Source organism: Monodon monoceros, unplaced genomic scaffold, assembly GCF_005190385.1.
Source record: "Monodon monoceros isolate NGI ecotype Baffin Bay Population unplaced genomic scaffold, NGI_Narwhal_1 Super_Scaffold_5, whole genome shotgun sequence".
Classification (NCBI taxonomy): domain Eukaryota; kingdom Metazoa; phylum Chordata; class Mammalia; order Artiodactyla; family Monodontidae; genus Monodon; species Monodon monoceros.
The window spans coordinates 9,200,819-9,223,487 of record NW_021703782.1 but is presented as its reverse complement, the minus strand read 5'-3'; the positions used below and the strand labels follow the sequence as shown (position 1 = coordinate 9,223,487).

General features: G+C 40.0%; 1 protein-coding gene across 2 annotated transcripts in view; it reads right to left on the bottom strand.

Annotated features, from left to right (window-relative positions):
* KIF13B (kinesin family member 13B) overlaps positions 1-22,669 on the bottom strand; it is a 185,607-nt gene that overhangs the window by 113,120 nt on the left and 49,818 nt on the right. The window contains exons 3-6 of one of the 2 annotated variants that reach the window (XM_029201887.1): positions 9,888-9,900; positions 5,162-5,222; positions 2,967-3,059; positions 1,968-2,148 (exon numbers count right to left, since the gene is read on the bottom strand). In XM_029201887.1, coding sequence (XP_029057720.1) covers positions 1,968-2,148; positions 2,967-3,059; positions 5,162-5,222; positions 9,888-9,900 — 348 coding nt within the window. The remainder of the gene's footprint in view (positions 1-1,967; positions 2,149-2,966; positions 3,060-5,161; positions 5,223-9,887; positions 9,901-22,669) is intronic. The other variant, XM_029201888.1, reaches the window with a different exon arrangement.

The window sequence follows — 22,669 nt, the reverse complement described above, 5'->3', positions numbered from 1 at the left end:
AGCCCCATTGGACAGCTGAGTCACTTTCCAAACCTCTGATTTCTCCACACCTCCATGCTCTGGCACAGGCTGTCCCCTATGCCTGAATCGTTCCCACCCTGCTTCTCAGTGGACAAACTCCTACTCAGTACAAATTTATCAAGCACTCTCTGTAGAATCTTCCCTTCTCCTCCGGGCAAAGGCAGTCACTCCCTCTTTGCTCTCACCTATTTTGTGTGAGCCTCCTTCACGATTTAAAAGCATTATTGCATTGATTCATAACTATTTGTTTCCAAAACTCCCATTCTGTCCACACTGAGCTCTTCATCTATGACTGCAAAGTGCCTGGCATACAGTGATCACGCGATAAATGTTAAGTAAAGTTCTATATAAAAACACTAAGTGCCGGGGGCTGGGGCTTCCCCAGTGGTACAGTGGTTAAGAATCCGCCTGCCAATGCAGGGGATGCGGGTTCGATCCCTGGTCCGGGAACTAAGGGATCCCGGAGCAACTAAGCTTGTGTGCCACAACTACTGAGCCTGTGCTCTAGAGCCCACGAGCCACAACTACTGAGCCCATGCACCTAGAACCCGCGCTCCCCAACAGGAGAAGCCACCACAATGAGAGGCCCGCACGCTGCAATGAAGAGTAGCCCCCGCTCGCCACAACTAGAGAAAGCCTGCACACAGAAACGAAGACCCAACACAGCCAAAAATAAAACAAACAAACAAACAAACACTAAGTGCCAGGAATTCCCTGGCAGTCCAGGGGCCCGGGTTAGATCCCCGGTCGGGGAACTAAGACCCCGCAAGCTGCGCGGCACAGTCAAAAAAAAAAGGGAAAAACTACTAAGTGCCAATTCAGCCTCATATGAAAGGCCTGCAGATCATTATCTTTGCTAAAGAAAACAGATGCCAGTGAGGAGCTGACAGGTTTAGTTTTCTCTTGATTGAGGGCCGCTGTGACCCACTGCTTCTGAAACCAGCTTTCCTTGATCGTCCTCCTCATCCCGAAATAACTAGACGCGCCCTCGCCGTCCTCCGCGCTTTCTATAAGCTTCAGCTCACGTGGCTCTTTGACCTTCCAAATACTGCTCTTACCAGCAATAAGCCACAGGCTGTGGTTTTTATGTTTTTCTCTCCATTGTTGCACTTCCTTAAAATCTGAACTCAGAGAACTCTGTGCAATGCACAAATTTCCTCAGATACCCCTTATCTTCCTCATTAGCCTCAGTTATGACTGCAGACTGCGGACAGCATTCTTGAAGGCTTTCTAATACTTTTAAGCCACTTCTCTTTCAATGCCTACGCCATAAAATTGGACACTTTTCCCCCTTGAGAATCATGAAAATGAACTATCTTGAAGTCCAGGTTTCACTATTTCTGATTATGTCACAGCCTGCAAACAGATGAATTCCATTCGAAATTTCTTGGTTTAAAACAAACAAAAAGCACTCTACTTGATTAAGGATACCAGTTATACTGATATTCAGTAACAACTATCAATACGTATTTTTTGTTTGTGCTTTTGGATATATCTGAGAGAGACGGTATAACCCAAATACATGCTGCTCAACCATGCTTCCCTGCCCCATCTCAGCCCTAGTTCAAAAGCCCAGAACTGGCTACAGGAAACCTCTTAATATAACTAAAAACTAGAAAAATAACTCTTTACTCAAGTTCAGTATAAAACATGTCACTTGGGGCTTCCCTGGTGGCGCAGTGGTTGGGAGTCCGCCTGCCGATGCAGGGAACACGGGTTCATGCCCCGGTCCGGGAAGATCCCACATGCCACGGAGCGGCTGGGCCCGTGAGCCATGGCTGCTGAGCCTGCGCGTCCGGAGCCTGTGCTCCGCAATGGGAGAGGCCACAACAGTGAGAGGTCCGCGTACCGCAAAAAAAAAAAAAAAAAAAAATTTCACTTAAGCCAATTTATTAAGTCTGTTTTAGTCCATAATACCACAACATTAAAGTCTCAAAGTCATTTACCCTTTGGGATCAAGAAGGTCTCTAACTTTTTCATTGTAAATTTCCATATAGGACACTTCTACTTTAAAACTCTGCTCTTCATTTTCCTCTTTCTGGGTTCGTTCAAAGAGTCCACTGCAAAGTCTTGGGATTAATCCAGGTTGGTCAGCTGTGCCCATCATGGTGTAAGATTTTCCAGATCCTAAAAAATGGAAATCATAGTTATTACTGTCTCCTTGAGAAGTTTAAATACACAGCCCTCTTTCCATTGCTCATAATAAAATCCTAGCACTTAGCAAAATGTCCCAAATAAGGAATATACCCAAATATAATGATGACACTAGTAAGTAGAGAAGCTTTCCAATTATACATGTAGAAGTCAGAAGTACACATCCGTTAGGAAGAAAATAAAAACCTTCTTTAACTATCATCATACGTAAAAAAAAAAAAAAAAAAAAACCTAAAAACACTAAAAAATTGTGGGGTAGGAATAGTTTCCTAAAATTGAACTGGAAAGATCCATATGATGAATACTACGTGCCTGCTTCCAACCACTAATCATAGCATAAAAAATGTACGTTATCCCTACAGGCCCCAGAGCAAATTAACTTACTACCACTACCCTTTGGCAACAGTGTAGAAATCAGAGTCATCTTATTTTTCTACTACAAAATTATTTTCTATGTACCAAAAACACATATTCATTAAAGAAAATTTAGAAAGCATAGGAAAATAGAGGAAAAAATTAAATCACTCATAGTCCTAACAAGTCTTGAAAATATCATAACCATTTTTCCATGAAGAATAGTTTTCAATTGGACAAGTTATACAATATACCCTTATAAAAGTGACTCCTTCACTTTAAATAGATTTCTTTCCTGTTGACCACAGAGGTATAGAAGTCAAAACACTCCTTTATCAATCACAACTGATAAGATGCTAGCAATATGTATTCTTTTTGGGTTTTTTTTTGTTAGGATCTTTAAAGTTTAAAAATAAAACAGATTATTTAACAATTACCAGTCTGTCCATAGGCAAAGATACATGCATTGTAGCCATCAAAAGCATTCTGAAGGATATTCTCCCCAAGGCACTTGAAAACATCATCTTGACCTGAAAGAATGACAGAGAAAAAGGTTGGATGTTTTAAGCCAAAACTACATATGAACAATTAAAAAAACAAAAAACAAACATAACTCTCAAAAATGCACTTTTTTTCTCAGCTTGTTTATCTACCAAACAAGATTGTTAAACTTGATGAGTGCTTACAAAGGCTTATGTCTTTCAGAAATATCTAGTTATTAGCACATAACAGAAAATGAGTGAAAAGTTCCTGATAATGTGAACTTAAATCAACACCGGCCAAAAAAAACCAATGAACTGCTAATTTTATAAACAATGATTATAAATATCTGAAATGTATACTTGGGACCTAGGTGGATCTGAATTTAACTATGTACCACTCAGCCAAAGCTTTATTCAGTGTGTACTAAAGTTCAAAATAATCATATATATCAATTCCCTCTCCTTTTCCTCAATGATAATGTTTAATTACAGGGTCTACAATACATACCAGCTGGGAGAGGGAGGAAGGTCTGGGACATTTCTTCTAGCTTTCAACCATGGACATAAATAGTAGGGTCCAATTCCCCTCCACAGGCTAAATTAAATATGTCAATAACCAAACGTGGCCTTGACAAGTTATTCAACCTCTTTGGGCCCTGAACATAATATGAAAGAACTGGATGCTGTTATGCTTGTTACATTTTGAACGCTATAAACAGCATTCCATTAGGCCTCACTTTCTAGCTCATTTACAAGATCCATTCATCCTCATCACACTTGTGATTCTGAAGCAATCCTCAGAGTCATCACTGGGCCAGCCAGCCCAAATTAACCTTAACTTTTGGAAACAGCTGTAGTACTACTGTTTTTCATGATAAAGGCCAATACAATATTTAAAAGATTGCTTAGAAATGGGTGTCATAAGCAGTTAGGAATAAAGGAAATATATGGTTATCATTGTAGTCTTTTTTTTTTAATTTGGCTGTCACTGTAGTCTTTTTTTTTTTTTTTTTTTTTTTGCGGTACGCTGGCCTCTCACTGCTGTGGCCTCTCCTGTTGCGGAGCACAGGCTCTGGACGCGCAGGCTCAGCGGCCATGGCTCATGAGCCCAGCCGCTCTGCGGCATGTGGGATCTTCCCAGATCAGGGCACGAACCCGTGTCCCCTGCATCGGCAGGTGGACTCTCAACCACTGTGCCACCAGGGAAGCCCCTGTCGCTGTAGTCTTAAACTTGTAGTGAAAAGGGGCTTGAGACAGTCATCATTGAGGAGAATAAAAGAATAGACTCCCAGAGCAAATTTAGAGAGGATATGGCATATTCCTCTCCATTAAAGAGGGAAAAGGGGGACTTCCCTGGTGATCCAGTGGTTAAGAATCCACCTTCCAATGCAGGGGATACAAGTTCGATCCCTGGTCGGGGAACTAAGATCCCACGTGCCGTGGAGCAACTGAGCCCTAATGCCTCAACTACTGAGCCCGTGTGCCTCACCTAGAGAGAAGCCCACGTGCCACAGCAAAGAGCCTGCTTGCTCTGGAGCCCAGCACCACAACTAGAGAGAAGCCCACGCACCACAAGGAAGAGCCTGTGTGCCGCAATGAAAGATCCCACATGCCACAACGAAGATCCTGCATGTCACAACAAAGATCCTGCATGCCACAACAAAGATCCTGCAACTAAGACCCACCTCAGCCAAAAAAAAAAAAAAAAAGAGTGAAAAGGGACACTGAAAGCCTGAGTGATTTACTGAAAGTCAGAGACAGGAGTGGAGCTTGGATTAAGCTCAAGGTTTCCTTTCCTCCTTGGCTAGAGTTCTTTCATTACACCAAGCTGCCTCTCTAGACCATATTACAAACATCTAAGGGAATCTACGTAGCTACTGCATGCCATGGTCGTGTATAAGGCCCAGGGATGCGTGTAAGACAACCTCAACTGTGTACGCTGTTAATCTAACTTTATCATCTTATACCAACAACAGTATACCATGAATCTCCCATTTCCCAATCAAAGTTAAAACTCTAATAGCAAAGACTGGAGGAAGTTCTCTATGTAGTTTCTAAAATTACACAAAATACTACTATGATACTTTATAGGAAAAATACTAAAACACCTTTCTATATTATCAGTAGTTAATAGGATGCTGGACTCTTACCTGCATACTTTTCTCTGGCAGATTCATCCATAGACCAGAAACAATGATCATATGCAAATACCTGTTGAAAAACAAAAATAATAAAGTTTGCATTAAGAACAAAACTGTAACATACTTATAATGTTATAACAATGTCATGACACTGATAACATTGTTCATAACAGTGAAATAAAAACAACTTCCTGTCTTACAATGGAGGTTAGTTATTTATGGTACAGTCTTACAATAGGCAAGTAAGCACCCTATAGATGATATAGATCTTTATTTCACATGGAAAACTTTTCACAATGTTAAGTGAAAAGGGAGGAGGTTACAAAGCAATATGTATAATATGATGGCTATTAGACACACACACAGTTACATATATAAAAGATTACTGCACGATAAGATTAGTGATATCTTTGTTTTCTTCTTTATGCTTTTATGTATTCTCTACATTCTTTTCTCATCAGAGAAAACAAAGATTTTTTTTTTAATAAAATGTAAAGATGATTACTACAGCATGTTGAGAACGCATATTCTTTAAATAAACTATAACATGCCCATGGTCGATACTGTGTAGCTTCAAGAGCATAGAAGACTAAGATTCATATATTAATGTAAAAGCTATGAAAGTCTGGACCATGATCTCATATCTGTACAAAAATCGACACACATAAAAAGTAGGAAGAATATACATTGGAAATATTAGTAATACATATTGCTACTTTATGGGATATCACAAACGATTTGTTTCAATCTTTTATTTTACTACTTTCTAAAATACGTTTGTTTTTTTTTTACTTTCAAAAGTCTTTTTCACCGATTATATTTTTAATTTTTTGGATTTCACGTTTTACAATTTAGTCTTTTTAAGGATTTTAAGTGTTTTTAAATTCATTTCAGTTTGCATTTCAAACTCCCACTTTTGGAGTTTGTTGCCTCACTTCCTGATGACAGGTTTCCTCTTGTGCTTTATATGTTAGTTTGCAAGTACATCTGAATTGGGAGTTTGCATTTTATGGTTTACATGATTGCCTGTTTTTTTCCTCCCCCTTTGGCCCCCCCTTTACATGAATAGTTACACTGCCACTCCCAGCTACTGAAGCCCAGATTTGGGTCCTTCCAAAGCCCAATGTCTCTACTCCCTCCTACTTAACACAGAAATTGGCTCAATGTTGGTGGCCAGAAATCCTTTTTTCTTTTAATATATATACTTTTTTTTCCTAAATTTATTTATTTATTTATTTTTGGCTGCGTTGGGTCTTCGTTGCTGTGCACGGGCTTTCTCTAGTTGCGGCAAGTGGGGGCTACTCTCCGTTGTGGTGCATGGGCTTCTCACTGTCACGGCTTCTCTTGTTGCGGAGCACAGACTCTAGGCGCGTGGGCTTCAGTAGTTGTGGCACTTGGGCTCAGTAGTTGTGGCTCGCGGGCTCTAGAGCACAGGCTCAGTAGTTGTGGCACACGGGCTTAGTTGCTCCATGGCATGTGGGATCTTTCCGGACCAGGGCTCAAACCCATGTCCTCTGCATTGGCAGGCGGGTTCTTAACCACTGCCCCACCAGGGAAGCCCCAAAAATCTTTTTTTAAGCCTTCTTTCCTGATGGAGCCTCACCCAAATCAGTTTTCTCATGGTGAGCATCTCTGGTCCTCAACCCATACATAGGATCCCCTCTAGTCTGCAAGGGTTGAACCTCCAATCCTCCAAAAACCTGTGTCTGATCTCAAGGCCCAGTAAATACGCTACTTCAGCCCCAGCCTGCTGCTGGTCCCTGCAGTGACATATGTTGTTTTTGAATATAATGACATGATTTTAATATTTTTAAATGTCTTATCTGTCCCTGCTATGAGTTTGGAATTGGCAGAAGAATGTTTCTGTGTGAACTCACAAGGCTATCATGTGGACCAGAGGTCTAAGAGTTACATTTTTTTAAAGAGGAAATTAGATTAGGATGGTAAATTAAGTATGCATGCCTATATCCACCTCTACTTGAAATTAACACAAAATGATGGAGAGAGGGAGGGAAAGAGCCTAAAAGGGAAAGAAGCAGGGAAAGGAGAGCAAGTTTTTGAAATCAAGATTGCTTGCTTATACCTGGACCAGAAACTGAGAAGCCCTGAAAAACAGTTGCAATGAGACTGGTGCGGTGTGAGATGGGGACCACAGGAAGAGCACAGGCCAAATCACGGCAAGAGGAGATGGCTGCAAAGCTAAGAGCAATTCCAGGAGTGCAGCAGGAAAACAGCTCAGTGAGTGGCTAGGGGCCCTGGGGGCAACCGAAAGGGCAACTGGCTAGAAACACCTTTAGAGCAAGGAAGGATCAGAACACCCACATCTTTGTGCAAAACAGTGGCACGAGGCATTTGTTCCCTGGGGTGGGGCAGTGATGGGGAAGCAAGGCCAAAAAGGTAGGCAGAAGCCCAATGACGGACAACACCCCGGAGGAGGTGGGAACCCTGGAGCCCAGAAGCCATCCACCCAGCCTCAGCACTATGTGGTACATTACTAATCCTCAACATTTTTCCAGAGCTAAACATGTGTCTGTCAACAGTGGTGGCTCCCTATGTTAGCAATTCTCCAACAGAAAGGGGAGGAAAAGGAGAAGGAAGATGGAAGGTGGCCCCAAAGGACTGTGGACCAAAACCTCCAGCAGGGGCTGCTTTTCCAGCTACACTAGTCAGCAGGGAGAGATTAAAGAAGATGTGAAGCTCAAATTAAGTTTCTTCTGTTCTAACGTTCAGCTCTCATCTCTCAGCACTTTATTTGATTCTGCTCTTACCAAGCTTAAGTGGACACCATCCTGATTCTTTGCTTGTAAGCTTAGCTCACACTTGAACAGTCCATCTGTGTGAACATCTCAGAGATCAGGCTCTAAATGGCACTCCTCTCCCTACGACTGTGGGTTTTTCCTTTCTTTTCTTTCTTTTTTGAATTCAGGGAGTTGGGCTTCCCTGGTGGCGCACTGGTTGAGAATCTGCCTGCTAATGCAGGGGACACGGGTTTGAGCCCTGGTCTGGGAAGATCCCACATGCCGCGGAGCAACTAGGCCCGTGAGCCACAACTACTGAGCCTGCGCGTCTGGAGCCTGTGCTCCACAACAAGAGAGGCCACGATAGTGAGAGGCCCGCGCACCACGATGAAAAGTGGCCCCTGCTCGCCGCAACTAGAGAAAGCCCTCGCACAGAAACGAAGACCCAACACAGCCAAAATAAATAAATTAATTAATAAACTTCTACCCCCAACATCTTCTTAAATTCAGGGAGTTCTTTCACAATTCTTGTTCTCAATTCCAGTAGAGAAGCTACCATTAAAGTAACCGCAACAACAGCTGATACTACACGGGAGGCCCTGGGGTACAAGGAAGTCAAGAAGCTGGTAACCTGCAGGTGGGGAGCTGGGAGCTGAACCCAGCCTTTGAGCACTCTGTCTACTCCCCACCAGGCCCTTCACCACAGGCTGGATTCGCTCTCTTCCCCAGTTACAGGAAGGTGCCACAGCCTGGTACAAAGTTGGGAACTAGGAATGCTTAGTTGTTTACTAACAACACTGAATGGTCCTCTTTAAGTTTCAGGAAGTTTGTAAATTATTACAGGTATCTTCCAGCCACAGATTTCCTAAAGCAGACAAGCCCTTTTCTTTCTAAATAAACATTTTTCCTTTAAAATTAAAAAAAAAAAACTTTTTCTAAGTCACAGAGAAGAAACACACATTCATTATAACAAGTCAAATAACACCAAAACATAAGGAATAAAGGTCTCCCATTCACCAAGCGTTTTCTCCTTAGAGGGAACCACCATGTTAATTAGTGTGGTGTTGGCCCTTCCATATTTTTTACGTCAACACATTTTCCCTAAACGTTAAGATACAGTTGAATTAAATAAAACATGAATAGTTTTTAAATAGTCATGTAATGTTTCCTCACATTTTTACTGCAATCTCCAGCCTCTGTTCCATCAAAAATTAAGAAAACAAAAATAATCTGGCATCTTTTCACAGAAAAGATAAAACTAATGAAATTAGTTCTACATATATAAAGAAGTCAGTGCCATATTAAACTTCTTTTTTTTAATCATTCAGAGTCCCAAGTGACAAGTCTATACATACTTTAGCAACAATAATAGAAAATGGAATTACAGTTCAACCACGGACTCTTAAACCAAACTCCAAGAATGTAGATAAAAATCTAAATTTCCTGGAAAATTCCAGGGAATGATCAATTCAATAATACAGTCCTTGTGCCTACTTTGGCACAACTACATTTCCTAAGAGATACAGGAACTGACCCACCCCACCGAAGTTTCTTTAGAATCTGGGCTCAAATCTCAGATGAAAGCATATTCCCTTAAGGAAGCTGTGGGCCAGGGCAGGTTTCTGTTGGCCTGAGAATGTGTCCCCAGCTGTCCCAGGAGCAACATGGATGAGTCTGCCTGCTATGGTTCTGACCACAGTATGGGACGAGCAGTTTCGAGCCAATCCACGGCGAACAGCAGGGCACAAAAGGAATCTGTGTTGCAGTTGCCAGGAGACTGGACAGAATTGGTCAAAGTACAAATACAGCTTTTCTATAAACCTCTTACACCAATAAATGGCTTTGGATTTATGAACAGGCTGACAGCTTGCATTATTATTTTTTTTTTTATAAAAATGCCAGAGAAAATTTTTATTTTTGAGAAGAAAATTACCAGTACTTCAAAAATATGCCCATAAGACCTTTACAAGCATCACATAATAAACCAAATCTCTTACCTTTGGCTGGCTTCTGAGTTCCCAAAAGAGATGTCATCAATGACATGAAAGAAAAGAGAAAGGGTTTAAAATTTTTTTTTTAGTTAGAAGATGCTTTTTGAAGGGTAAAACAATAAACATCATGTAAATCTTTATTAAGAATATAAAATATTAACTTTGAAATCATATAGCAATTTGAAATAAAGGATAAATTAATACCTATTAGCTAGTAGGATAGAATGCTAATTATAGAAAACTAACGTATCTCTCAGGTAGAAGAAAGATTATCTGAGCACCGGATAATTTTTGAAGTCCTAATATTTCTGCTTTCTACCTTTTACTTATCCTTGTATACAACTTGTAAATATTTTTTTTTAATTCTTTACTTTTTAGCATCTGATCTTACTTCCAAGCAGTCTCCTCTGCTTTGATAAAGCAGCAGCTCACTCTCTATCTATATAGGACCTTCTGCCAAAAACCTCTGTTCTAAGAAAAAAAGGTTAAAGGAACAATTAATTTTTTTAAATTTTTATTTATTTATTTTGGCTGTGCTGGGTCTTCATTTCTGTGCCAGGGCTTTCTCTAGTTGCGTCAAGCGGGGGCCACTCTTCATCGCGGTGCGCGGGCCTCTCACTACCGGGGTCTCCCTTGTTGCGGAGCACAAGCTCCAGACGCGCATGCTCAGTAGTTGTGGCTCACGGGCCTAGTTGCTCCACGGCATGTGGGATCTTCCCAGGCCAGGGCTCGAACCCGTGTCCCCTGCATTGGCAGGCAGATTCTCAACCACTGCACCACTAGGGAAGCCCAGGAACAATTAATGTTTTGCCGGTGAGTGACCAGTTATTCACTTACTACTTATTCCTCTATGCTGACCCAGGTGCCTCCAACCTCCCTCCCTCTGAAAATGCCACTGGCTTACATCTCCTCAGGGTACAGGAATATAACTCAATCCAGTATAATTTTAAGATAGTTTTAAACTTAGAAGCTGTAAGAGAAGCACACAGAGCTCCCTTTACGCAAACTCACCAATTGTTAATATTGCCACGGCTGCTATGCCATTCTTCCCCCCCCCTTCTATACACACACCCACACACATTATTTTCTCTTGATCATCTGAAGGTAAGTTACAGACATGCGCCTTCAGCCCTAAACACTTCAGTGTATAACTCATAAAAACAATGATGTTCACTCACACAACCATGGGAATAACTGGCCCTTCTCAGAGGATCCAAATGCCAAGTGAAACCTGAAACTTGAAAGGAAACTGTACATGGAAATACTTCAAATGTCTGGACATCTTGTGCCTTTGTCTCATAAAATTTTCTTCTAAATTTAATATTTATTTGTATCAAATGATTTCAGATAAGAAGACTAAATTACCAAGGAAAGTAGCAAATGAGTGACACTTGTCTAACAGATTTTGGAGTAACAGCCAATGTGACTAACACATAAAAGAAAATAATTTCTCTGGGATAGGAGATATGGGGAAACTTCCAAACAAAAAGACCTGGGAAATACCAGTAGAGATGACTAACATACGCTATCATCGTTTTGTAGGTATTTATAAGCAAAGAAGAATCTCATCAGTTTCAGAAGGCACAGTTACAAGCCCAGCTGGAGGAAAGAACAGAGCCAGCATATATGAAATGCCCACATTAGGCCAGGTACATTGTATGCTACTTCATTTAACTTTCACAATAACTTTGAAAGGTGCTATTATCATTCCAGTTTTACAGATGAAAAACTTAAGGCTCAAGAGTTAAATGAGCTGTCCAAGACACAATAATAATCAGTGATGAATCTGGGATGCAAAAGTAGGTCTTCCGAATCCCAAGTCCATGTTTTCTTCCTCTCCCACACTGGTCAAAACAGTCTCGTCAAGTTTCTCCTAGACTTAAGAATCTATGAGTCATACATTAACAACTGCGCTCCTGGTAACAGAAACATTTCCCAATGTATTAATTTCCTCCATTCTAATTATTATCCAATAAAAGGTCACCACTTGGTGCTTATGCCAGTGTAAGTTTACTTATTCATTATATTTATAAAAACTCCAGACTGTCTTTTCTGAGAGGAAAAATAAGACGTTTAGCATGATATTTTAAGTAAAACATTTTTATACAAAAATCAGCTCTTCCTAAAAGACAACCAACAAATACGAAATTCAACAATATATGATACACAGCAGAAGAATCCATGGGACTAACCTGAATGTAGAACATGATAATAAAAACAGAAACAAACCAGTAAATTAATTACAGAGCTAAGTTTCCAGCTAGGGATTCTGGTGGCTCTAACAGTAATGCTCAAATAACCTACAGAGCCATTGGAAACCCAAAGATGTAATTACAGCTCTGTACAAAAATAAATAAGTAAATTAATTAATTAAACAAAACCTTTCAACTTGTAGCTGCAATCCAATACGGCAATGCCTCACTATTCCGAAATCCCTTATTTAGAAACCTCAGCTATCCAGATCACAGTGGAGATTTAAGAAGCAGAGAAAACCAGCCCCTTGACCAATCAAAAGAGATGTCATAAAGTAGAAGCATGAGAGTCTGAATTTCTGAGTTTCTGCTGTTGTTGTTACTTAAGTTCATTTTGAATTTCCACACTTACAAAAAGTTCCAAAAACAGTACAAAGAACTCCCGTGTACCCTTCACCCAGCCTCTCAAAATGATAACATCTTATTAAAACCACAGTTACAATTATCAAAACCAGGAAATTAACCATCAACACAAGATTTATGAAATAATCTAGAGCCAACCTTACACAAATTTCTTCCCAACTGCCCCCCTGATGTCCTTTTTCAGGTCCAGGATCACACACTGCAGTTGTCACGCCTCCTCCAACTGGGGACGGTTTGTCTCTCATGACCCTGACACCTGGAGAGTCCTGGGCAGTTATTCTGTAAAATGTCCCTCAATCTGGGTTTGTCTAATGCTTCCCCATGACTAAATTCACGTTATGCGTTTTGACAGGCACCAAAGAAGCAATGTTGTGCCCTTCTAAGTACATCAATACCGGAAGGCACATCACTATGGAGAACAGTATGGAGGTTCCTTAAAAAACTAAAAATAGGATTGCCATATGATCCAGCAATCCCACTCCTGGGCATATATCCAGAAAAGACAAAAACTCTAATTTGAAAGATACACACACACCAATGTTCACAGCAGCACTATTTAAAATAGCCAAGACATGGAAGCAACCTAAATGTCCATCGACAGATGAATGGATAAAGAAGACGTGGTACATATATACAATGGAATATTACTCAGCCATAAAAAAGAATGAAATAATGCCATTTGCAGCAACATGGATGGGCCGAGAGATTATCATACTAACTGAACTCAGAAAGAGAAAGACAAATATCATATATCACTTACATGTGGAATCTTAAAGAATGACACTAATGAATGTATTTACAAAATAGACTCACAGACACAGAAAACAAACTATGGTTACCAAAAGGGAAGGGAGGGGAGGGATAAATTGGGAATTTGGGATTAACGGATATACACTACTATGTACAAAAATAGATAAACAACAAGGTCCTACTGTATAGCACACAGAACTATACTCAATATCTTGTAACAGCCTATAATGGAAAAGAATCACTTTGCTGCACACCTGAAATACTGTAAATCAACTATACTTCAATAAAAAAAAATACCAGAAGGTACATGATGTTGTCCAAATCTCACTGCTCATGACGGTAACTCTGGTCACTGGTTACAGTTGTATATACCAGGTCTCTCCACTGTAACATTACTAGTTTTTCCTCTGTACCCTTCTTGGGGCGGGGGCGGTGATATTTTAAGACCATGTAAGCACCCTTTCTCATCATACTTTCACCCATGGATTTTAGCATCCATTGATGAGTCTTGCCCACAACAATTACCGTTCCCCAAATTGTGATTGTCTAGTTACTGCGATGTTAACAGCCCAGGTGGATCAAGATGGGTAGATGTGCTTTTTAGGAAGGTGATGTTTCAGAAGACAACAAATGATTTGATTACATATTTTGTAGTTTTATTTTATTTTATTTTAGGCCGTGCCATGCAGCTTGCAGAATCTTAGTTCCCTGACCAGGGATCGAAACCGGGCCCCCTGCGGTGGAAGCGTGGAGTCCCTAACCACTGGACCACCAGGGAATTCCCTGATTACATATTTTGGATAGAACTGTTTCTGTGAATAAGCTAGTCACCTCCTCCTTTTTACTCACCTGGTTTAGGAGCTTGTGCTCACTTCTCTTTTCAATAATAAATTACACTATAAAATTAAGTCAAATTAAAGTCCTAATCTTTAGAATGCCACAATATGAAGAAGAAATTTAGTGATTATTTTATATAAGTTAATCATCTTTGGGAATTTTTATCAATACTTCTGACCATGACAAAAATAAAATTGATATTGAGTCCAAAAATAAACCACAAAGTACTGTATATGTGTAAAACAAAACTATATCAGAACTATGAGTTATAAATCAATTACTGCTGTCAACTACCAAAATCAAACGTTATATCCAAATATCATCACCTCTTTTAACTTTAAAGATTTAAGTTTCTGAAACGTTCACAATTATAAATATCTGGAATCTCTGTTTTAACAAGATCCCACTCCAACCCGTTCTATAACAGATGTGGTAACATCACAAAGAGTTTATTCTAATACGGCCATACTATATAAAGATATTGTTTCCTTTTCGGACTTAAGCTGGCAGTACCAGCAACCAAACAACAATCTGCGTGATGATCGTTATTTTTTCTTTGTCACCCCTCCCCCGATGTGCTTTTCCATATAAGGAATAAAGCTGACCTGAGTAAAAATTTAGACACTGACTAGACTCACAGAGGAGATTCATCAATCTTTGCTGATCTAGCTAACTTGAAGAAGTACAAATATCACTAAAAGCCCTGGTCACTGTCTCCCCAACATTTAGAATACTACATTCAATTTTTAAGGATAAATTTTAAAAGCATCACTGATAAAGTAGACTATCTTGGAGAATAGCACTCCAGATGTAGAGATAGATAAAATCAAAGAACTAGAAACATGTAGCCTGGACCAGGGAAGACTAAAACAAGACATGATGCCATCTTTGGTAGGATCTACTAAAGAAAGTTAAAAGAAAAGGGATAGCTCTTTAATATAAGAATAGTTAGCACTGTGTTAAACAGCCAGCTCACCATTCGTGGAATTATCTGAAGAGAGAGCAGGAAAGCATTTGATGAGGATGTTGTAGAAGGAATGAGAACTTACGCTGGATTACTTGTATAGCTCTTTATTTACAATGAGAAAGCAAACAGTAAGCATTCAACAAGTTATATTCAATATTTCTATCAGGGACACGTGCAGACCACTGGAACATCAGAGGTAACCCAAGCTACAGTTCGAGCATTACCTCCCACATCACACCCCTAGAAGAGTCCTCCTCTCCAGTGAGCTACTGTCCTTCCTGCATTCCACACGCCGACACTCAGATGATGCCATCCCTCTAACAACTCTGTTTGTTCAAGCCCTACTCATGTGGGGAAAAGCTCGGATCAAATTCTATCTCCCTCAAGAAGCCTTCCATAAGAACCCCAACCAAAAGTGAGTTCTCCTTCCCCCATTCCCCCTCTAAGTCAGAACTCTCTACTGCTCATGCATTACCCATCATTCTCACATTATATAAACTTTTTAATATAAATGGGTCATATCCTCAACTAGACTACAAGCTTCTGAAGGACAGAGTGTGCCTTCTGGCATTTATCAGCGTCCAACACAAGGCTTTCTGATTCAGCTAATGCTGTTTAAGCTCTCTAGGTGACCTGGCCCCTCCCTCTATCTCAACCACATCTTGGACCATCTTCCTTTCACTCACTGGCCTTTTCTAATTGGCCCAGTGTACACAGTTTTCTAGTCTCTGGGCTCTCATTCATGATTTTCTTTCTGCCTTGAAATCTTGAGGCTAACTCCTACTCATTTGTCGTTTCTCAGCTTAGGTATTATTTCTCTACATGTATCTTTCTTAAACATCCAATCTAAATTAAGTCATTTATGTTATTCTCAATCACAGTATTCCTGATAGAATAAAAACATTTCTACCACCATCTCTGCTCTCTAAAATCATCTCCAAAACAATAAAGCAAACAAGAAACAAATACAAATTGAATCTTCAATGAAACTAGGAGATAGCTATAAATGAAATATATTATATGAAGACAGAAAATGCATCCACAGAATGCCAGGAAGGGTCAGAAATGAGTGGTGCTGAGTATCCCAGAAGATGCGGAGGAAGGGGGCCTAAAAAACAGTAAGATCATTCAGGTCACTACCTCTGATATATATCCTTGGAGAAACTTCTTTAAATCAAGACGAAAGACAACTCTCTCCAATTAAAATCTTCCACCCACACAAACTACAATTGGTTGAGAACAGAGGGACATCCGAAGAATACAGCCACTGAACCGCAACTGGCATATTTCACAATCAGAAAACGTTAGAAAGATGTTTAATAAATTCCGTAATTTCAAGTTACCATATACTGAGATAGCATCATTCAAAGAATACACTATTAACTCAATCAATCATTTGCGAATCATCTGTCAAACACACAAGCAGAGTAAGTTTTAATTCACTGTCCACTTTCACTACAAGGAAGTTTAAATCTGACCAAAGAATTAAATCAATATTGATTCATTTGTGTGTTTTTTTTAATAAAATATATTTCACATGATAGGTTAACAGAGTAATACGCATTCATTTTAAAAATTACATGTTAAAATAACTTCAAGGCATGCACAGAGATTAGGATAGATTATTGAAATAGTCAGATTTGGACTATTCTAACTTGGAATACTGGAGATACAAGCTTAGCATAGAGTTATTTTCATGGAATAATAACTGAGCACCAAGCACTACATTAAGTACTTTATATTCATCATAGTAATAACCCTATGAGATATCCTCATTTTACACCTGAGTCACTTAGCATTCTGAAATTAACACAGCTAGTGGAGGTGGAATTAAGATTCAAACTGGTGTGTGCCTGATCCAAAGCCTACATTCAAGCTGCTGGGGGCAAACACAAGGCACTCAGACAATCACTTCCCCATTTCAAGCTATGGAGAACATCACTAATGAATCACAACACTCCTGCTCTTCATTAAAAGAAACTTTATAATCTACGGCACCCTTGGAGGGAAGTGCTAAAAAGATCATTAAATATTAAAATAATGCTGGGACTTCCTTGGTGGTCCAGTGGGTAAGACTCCATGCTCCCAATGCAGGGGGCCCGGGTTCGATCACTGGTTAGGGAACTAGATCCCGCATGCATGCCGCAACTAAGAGTCCACATGCCGCAACTGAGACCCAGTGCAACATACATACATACTTACATAAATAAATAAATATTTTAAAAAATAAAAAAAAGGGCTTCCCCAGTGGTGCAGTGGTTAAGAATCTGCCTGCCAATGCAGGGGACACCGGTTTGATGCCTGGTCTGGGAAGATCCCACATGCCACGGAGCAACTAAGCCCGTGTGCCACAACTACTGAGCCTGCGCTCTAGAGCCCGTGAGCCACAACTACTGATACCATGAACCACAACTACTGAAGCCCATATGCCTAGAGCCTGTGCTCCGCAACAAGAGAAGCCACCGCAATGAAGAGCCCATGCACCGCAATGAAGAGTAGCCCCCGCTCACTGCAACTAGAGAAAGCCCATGCGCAGCAACAAAGACCCAAACGCAGCCATAAATAAATAAATAATTTTTTTAAAAAAAGAAATAAAAAATAATAAAATAATGCTAAATATGTCAGAGAATAAAGCAATTAGAAATAAGATATTTGGAAATTACTTAGAAAATTTACAAAAATAAGTGTCACAAGATGAACAGAATATTTTCACTGTAAGCTTCCAAATCAAATTTGAAATTGTATTTTTAATCAATTTTAATTACACTATTAATTCCCTCCTCCCAAAAACTAACTTGGATTTAACTGCTACATGTCACAGACCCAAATATTCTACCATTTTTCTACTAAAAGTAAAACCTGAAATTTGAAAGGAAAAAAGACACCTATTCTTCACCATACAATTATGGCAGCCTTTTTCTTCTTCTTCTTCTTTTTTTTTTTTTGTAAGCAGGGATTGTGTTTTACCTCATAACATTTCCCAAAAGAAAGGCTTTATGTCACCCAAAATAAACCATGCTTCCATCATTTCCATGTTTGTAAATGTTTATTTTAATAGGCAAAGGAATAACAGAGAAAGTAAAATAAACAAAAGCCTTGGTCATTTGTGGAATGAAGAAAAGAGTGAAGACATGGAAAGAGGAAAAGGATTAAGGATTAAGTTGAGGCCACTAGCAGGAAGTGGTAACATTTTACAGCCTAAGAAAAAAGCAGTAGAAATAGATATTTTGAGGAACCAAATATGCCTGCAACAGCAAAACCAGAAATCCCGGTATTAGAAAGGATTCCTTAAACTACAAGAATCTGCACAGTCACCCCGGTTTCTTTATACTTTGTGTGAACTAACTAGCCAATTGGTTAACTGAAGGTAAAATTGACCACCAATTGGCTGCTGAAGGAAGACTGAAAGAGGAGTTGAGTACTAAATAAACCACAGAGGACTGAGAGTTCAGTTAAACCTTGGCATTTTCTTAAAAGTTACCAATTCTGATGTCTTTAAAAAAGCAATAGTTTTAAAGATATAAATAATCTAATACATTCTAAATATCTGTTTATGTAGTTTTAACAATTTTATTGACATATAATTTATATACCATAAAATCATCCATTTTAAGTGAACAATTCAATGACTTTTAGGAAATGTATAGACTTGAGCACCCCCCGTCCCCCATGCAATCTAGTTTGAGAACATTTCCGTCACTCCAAAAAGTTCCCTCAAGCCTGACTGCACTCAATCTCAGGTCCTTCCCCCAGCCCCAAACAACCAGTGATCTGCTTTCTGTCCATCTTCTTTTGTGGACATTTCCTAAAAATGGAATCATACAATATGTGGTCTTTTGCATCTGGTGTCTTTCACTGAGGCATGTTTTGAGGTTCATCCGTGCTGTAGCATGTTATCAGTTCTCTGTTCCTTTTTATTCCGGGTGAATAGTACTTCGTTTATCCACTCAGTAGTTGATAGGCATTTAGACTGTTTCCAGTTTGGGGCTATTATGAATAGTGCTGCTATGAACATTCAAGAACAAGTCTTTATGTAGACACTTATTTTTATTTCTATATATCTATGCAAGTATAGATACCTAAGAGAAGAACTGTTGGGTCATAGGGTTAGTGTATATCTACCTTTATGGGAAACAATCAAACTGTTTTCCTAAATGTGTGTACCGGGTTACATGTCCACCATCAACATGTGAGAGTCACAGGTGCTCTGTACCTTCACCATCACTTAGCACTGTCTGCCTTACATATATATATAGCCATTCAAGTGGATGTGAAGGTGGCACCTCGCTGAGATTTTAACTTGCATCTCCATAATGACCAATGAGGTTTGAGAGCCTTTTAAGATGTGCTTATATTTCATTTTAAAGAACAGAAAAATTCTCACAATCTAGTTTGTATCCCTATTTTTAAAGTATTATAAGGATTGACAAACTCCTGATCAAATCCACACTTTTTCCTTATTTTCATTCATATTTATTTCTCTGTATCATTTCTAACTATTACTTCATTCATTGCTTTTACCTCTTTAACCACTTCTGATTTTCTTCATGTTTTTTTGTGTAGACATTCATTTTTATCTCCGTTGGACACCTAAGAGTAAAACTTTTGGGTCTTACGGTCAGCATAAATTTAACTTCACATTTACTACTTGTTTTATGATCTGTATGTGCAAAACTACCCATTTGAAATTCAGGTCAATCTTTTTAGGACCAAGCTCAGTATGTTAGATTTTATTTTAGTAAATTTTATTTAATTACCAATGCCCACACTGGATGATTCAACACATACACTTGAGTCATTATGCCAAAGTCATTCTTATTGCTTTACGTCTTGAGTTTCTAACTATTCCAGGCCTATAATCAGATGGCACCATGAACTTAACAGTTGAAATCCCCAAGAAGCTTGCAATATAGTTGATAACAAATCATTAGATATTGAAGACGTCTTCATGGCATGATGCTGTAGGGAAAACTACTCTACACTAGCAGTTAGAAACCCTTCACTCAGTTTCCCTTCTGCCTTGCCTTAGCTTTGTGATCCCGGGGGTCACTTAACCTCATCAAACCTCTCTGCTACTTCAGGAACCAGGCTACCACCTACATAATCTACTTCACACCACGCAATATCCTATGTGGTAGGGAAAGAACGTGGCTTGGGAACTAGGCAGATGTGGGTTCAAATCTAGACTCGATACAGTTTGTGCTCTTACCAGGTCCACACTACGCATTCCATGTATTATTGTCTTGAATCCTCACAACAACCCTAAAGGATAGATCCTGTTATCATCCTCATTTTACAAGTGAGGAAACTGAGGCTCAGAAGATTAAGCAACTTGCTCAAGTTGATGATTAAATATTGGATTGAGGATTCAAACCAAGGCAGAAGCAATACTCTGCTGAAGGGACACCATCAAAAACATGTAGGTTAGGGGCTTCCCTGGTGCCGCAGCGGTTGAGAGTCCGCCTGCCGATGCAGGGGACACAGGTTCGTGCCCCGGTCCGGGAAGATCCCACATGCCGCAGAGCGGCTGGGCCCGTGAGCCATGGCCACTGAGCCTGAGCGTCTGGAGCCTGTGCTCCGCAACGGGAGAGGCCACAACAGTGAGAGGCCCGCATACCGAAAAACAAACAAACAAACAAACAAACATGTAGGTCTTGTGAGATCATCAATACTGAGTTTTCTTTCCAGGAGCAAGCTGCTAAAGTAAATTCTGTGTAGTGGCTCACCCTTCTCTGTATTAGTTTTTCGTGCTTCTGTTTCTGTCTTTCTCTCTTTCATAAAGTCTGGTTTCCTGAATAGGCAAACAAACCTCAAGGAAATATGCTCTAATCCCCAAGTAGACCAAGTGGTACATGGGGAAGGGGGACGCAGGTAGAAAAGACTTGTCGAGCCTACATAACAAACAAGCAAAATACATCAAGTTTTGTGCAACATGGAGTGGGGGAGGGGATGACACTTGACCTGGGAAATGGCTTAGAGCAGAACAAAAAAGGCACCTACATCCTTTAGTTATTTCATATCCCAAGATACAACCAACTAACCCTTAAGAAGCAGTATGGCTTCAGAACTTAGGGTATTCTTCAACTAAACTAAAACGTTGTGAAGAAAGCAGCAGCAATCTTTTAATGCATTAGTTTGAAGGACAAAGAAAAAAGCACTGGAAGCTTTTGAATGCAAATTTAGACTCTTGGAAATATAAAAGTAAATGAAGATATGAACTCTTAAATTTAAAAAACAATCTGCATACAACATATAGGTAACAAATACTGCGTACAGGAGGTATACTTGCAAATTAGTTTTGTACACTCACCTTCACACATGAGTGTGCCTGCAATAACCAAACAGTATACCCAAATATTAACCAGTATTACCATTTCCCAGTAGTGTAAAAGAGACTTGCCTAAGAAACTTGCTTGTATAAAACTGCTGAAATTATTTTTAAAGCATTCCACAAGTCTAAGCCTGTATTTTTTCATATCTTTATTACAAGAGAAGCTATCTTTTGTTACTCTGTGTCAATTACCTAGTACACTTTAGTTCTAAGCTTCACAACAAGCCCTACTGGTAGGTCCTACACTCTCTATTTTACAGAGTAATAGGGAAAGAATAGCACAGAGAAATTAATTAATTTGGTCAGTGGCAAAGCTGGGATTCAAACCTAAGTTTCTCATTCTAAAACTATGCTCTTTCTACTGTGCCATTCTGCCTCCCTCTCTCCATGGCAAGAGATGTGGAAGAACAAATTAAAGTCAACTTTGAATGTTTCAGGAAACTTGAGGAAGGATGCTTATTTAAAATGATCTGATTGGGGGGGGGTTGTCTGTTGTTTTTTTCCTTGCCTTCAAACAAAGTAGGCAGCATATGAAAGTGGGCTCTAAATGAAGGAAACCTATGTAGATAAATATATACAGCGGGACTTCCCTGGTGGCGCAGTGGTTAAGAATCCGCCTGCCAATGCAGGGGACACGGGTTCGAGCCCTGGTCCGGGAAGATCCCACATGCCGCAGAGCAACTAAGCCCATGTGCCACAACTACTGAGCCTGTGCTCTAGAGCCCGCGAGTCACAACTACTGAGCCCTCGTGCCACAACTACTGAAGCCCGCGCACCTAGAGCCCGTGCTCCGCAACAAGAGAAGCCACCGCAATGAGAAGCCCGCGCACCACAACGAAGGGTAGCCCCCACTCGCAGCAACTAGAGAAAGCTCGCGTGCAGCAACAAAGACCCAACACAGCCAAAAATAAAAAATTAAATTAAAAAAAAAATATATATATATATATACTCTCACACAGTGATACAGAGCTGAAGCTATGTGACCCTCAGGTGCTTAGGTTAAATCTTGTTTGGGGGAAGGCTGTCCCTTCTTCAGCTCTTGCCCAATCTACGCTAACTTCCCAAAAAAAGACCTGGTCTTAACTGAACCAAGAGTGCTAAGGAGAGAATATTTTACTCCTCATCCCTGTGTTCCCATGTGGAAGAACTCCAAAGAACACTCCTGAGGCCTCTAAGCCACTCACTCTGTCCTCCTGAGAGGAAGGGTGAACGATCGAGTTAGCAGCGTTCAGGAGAAGGAACCAGTACGTGGGCTCTGCACGTCCACACCACAGGGGAGGCCTGCAGT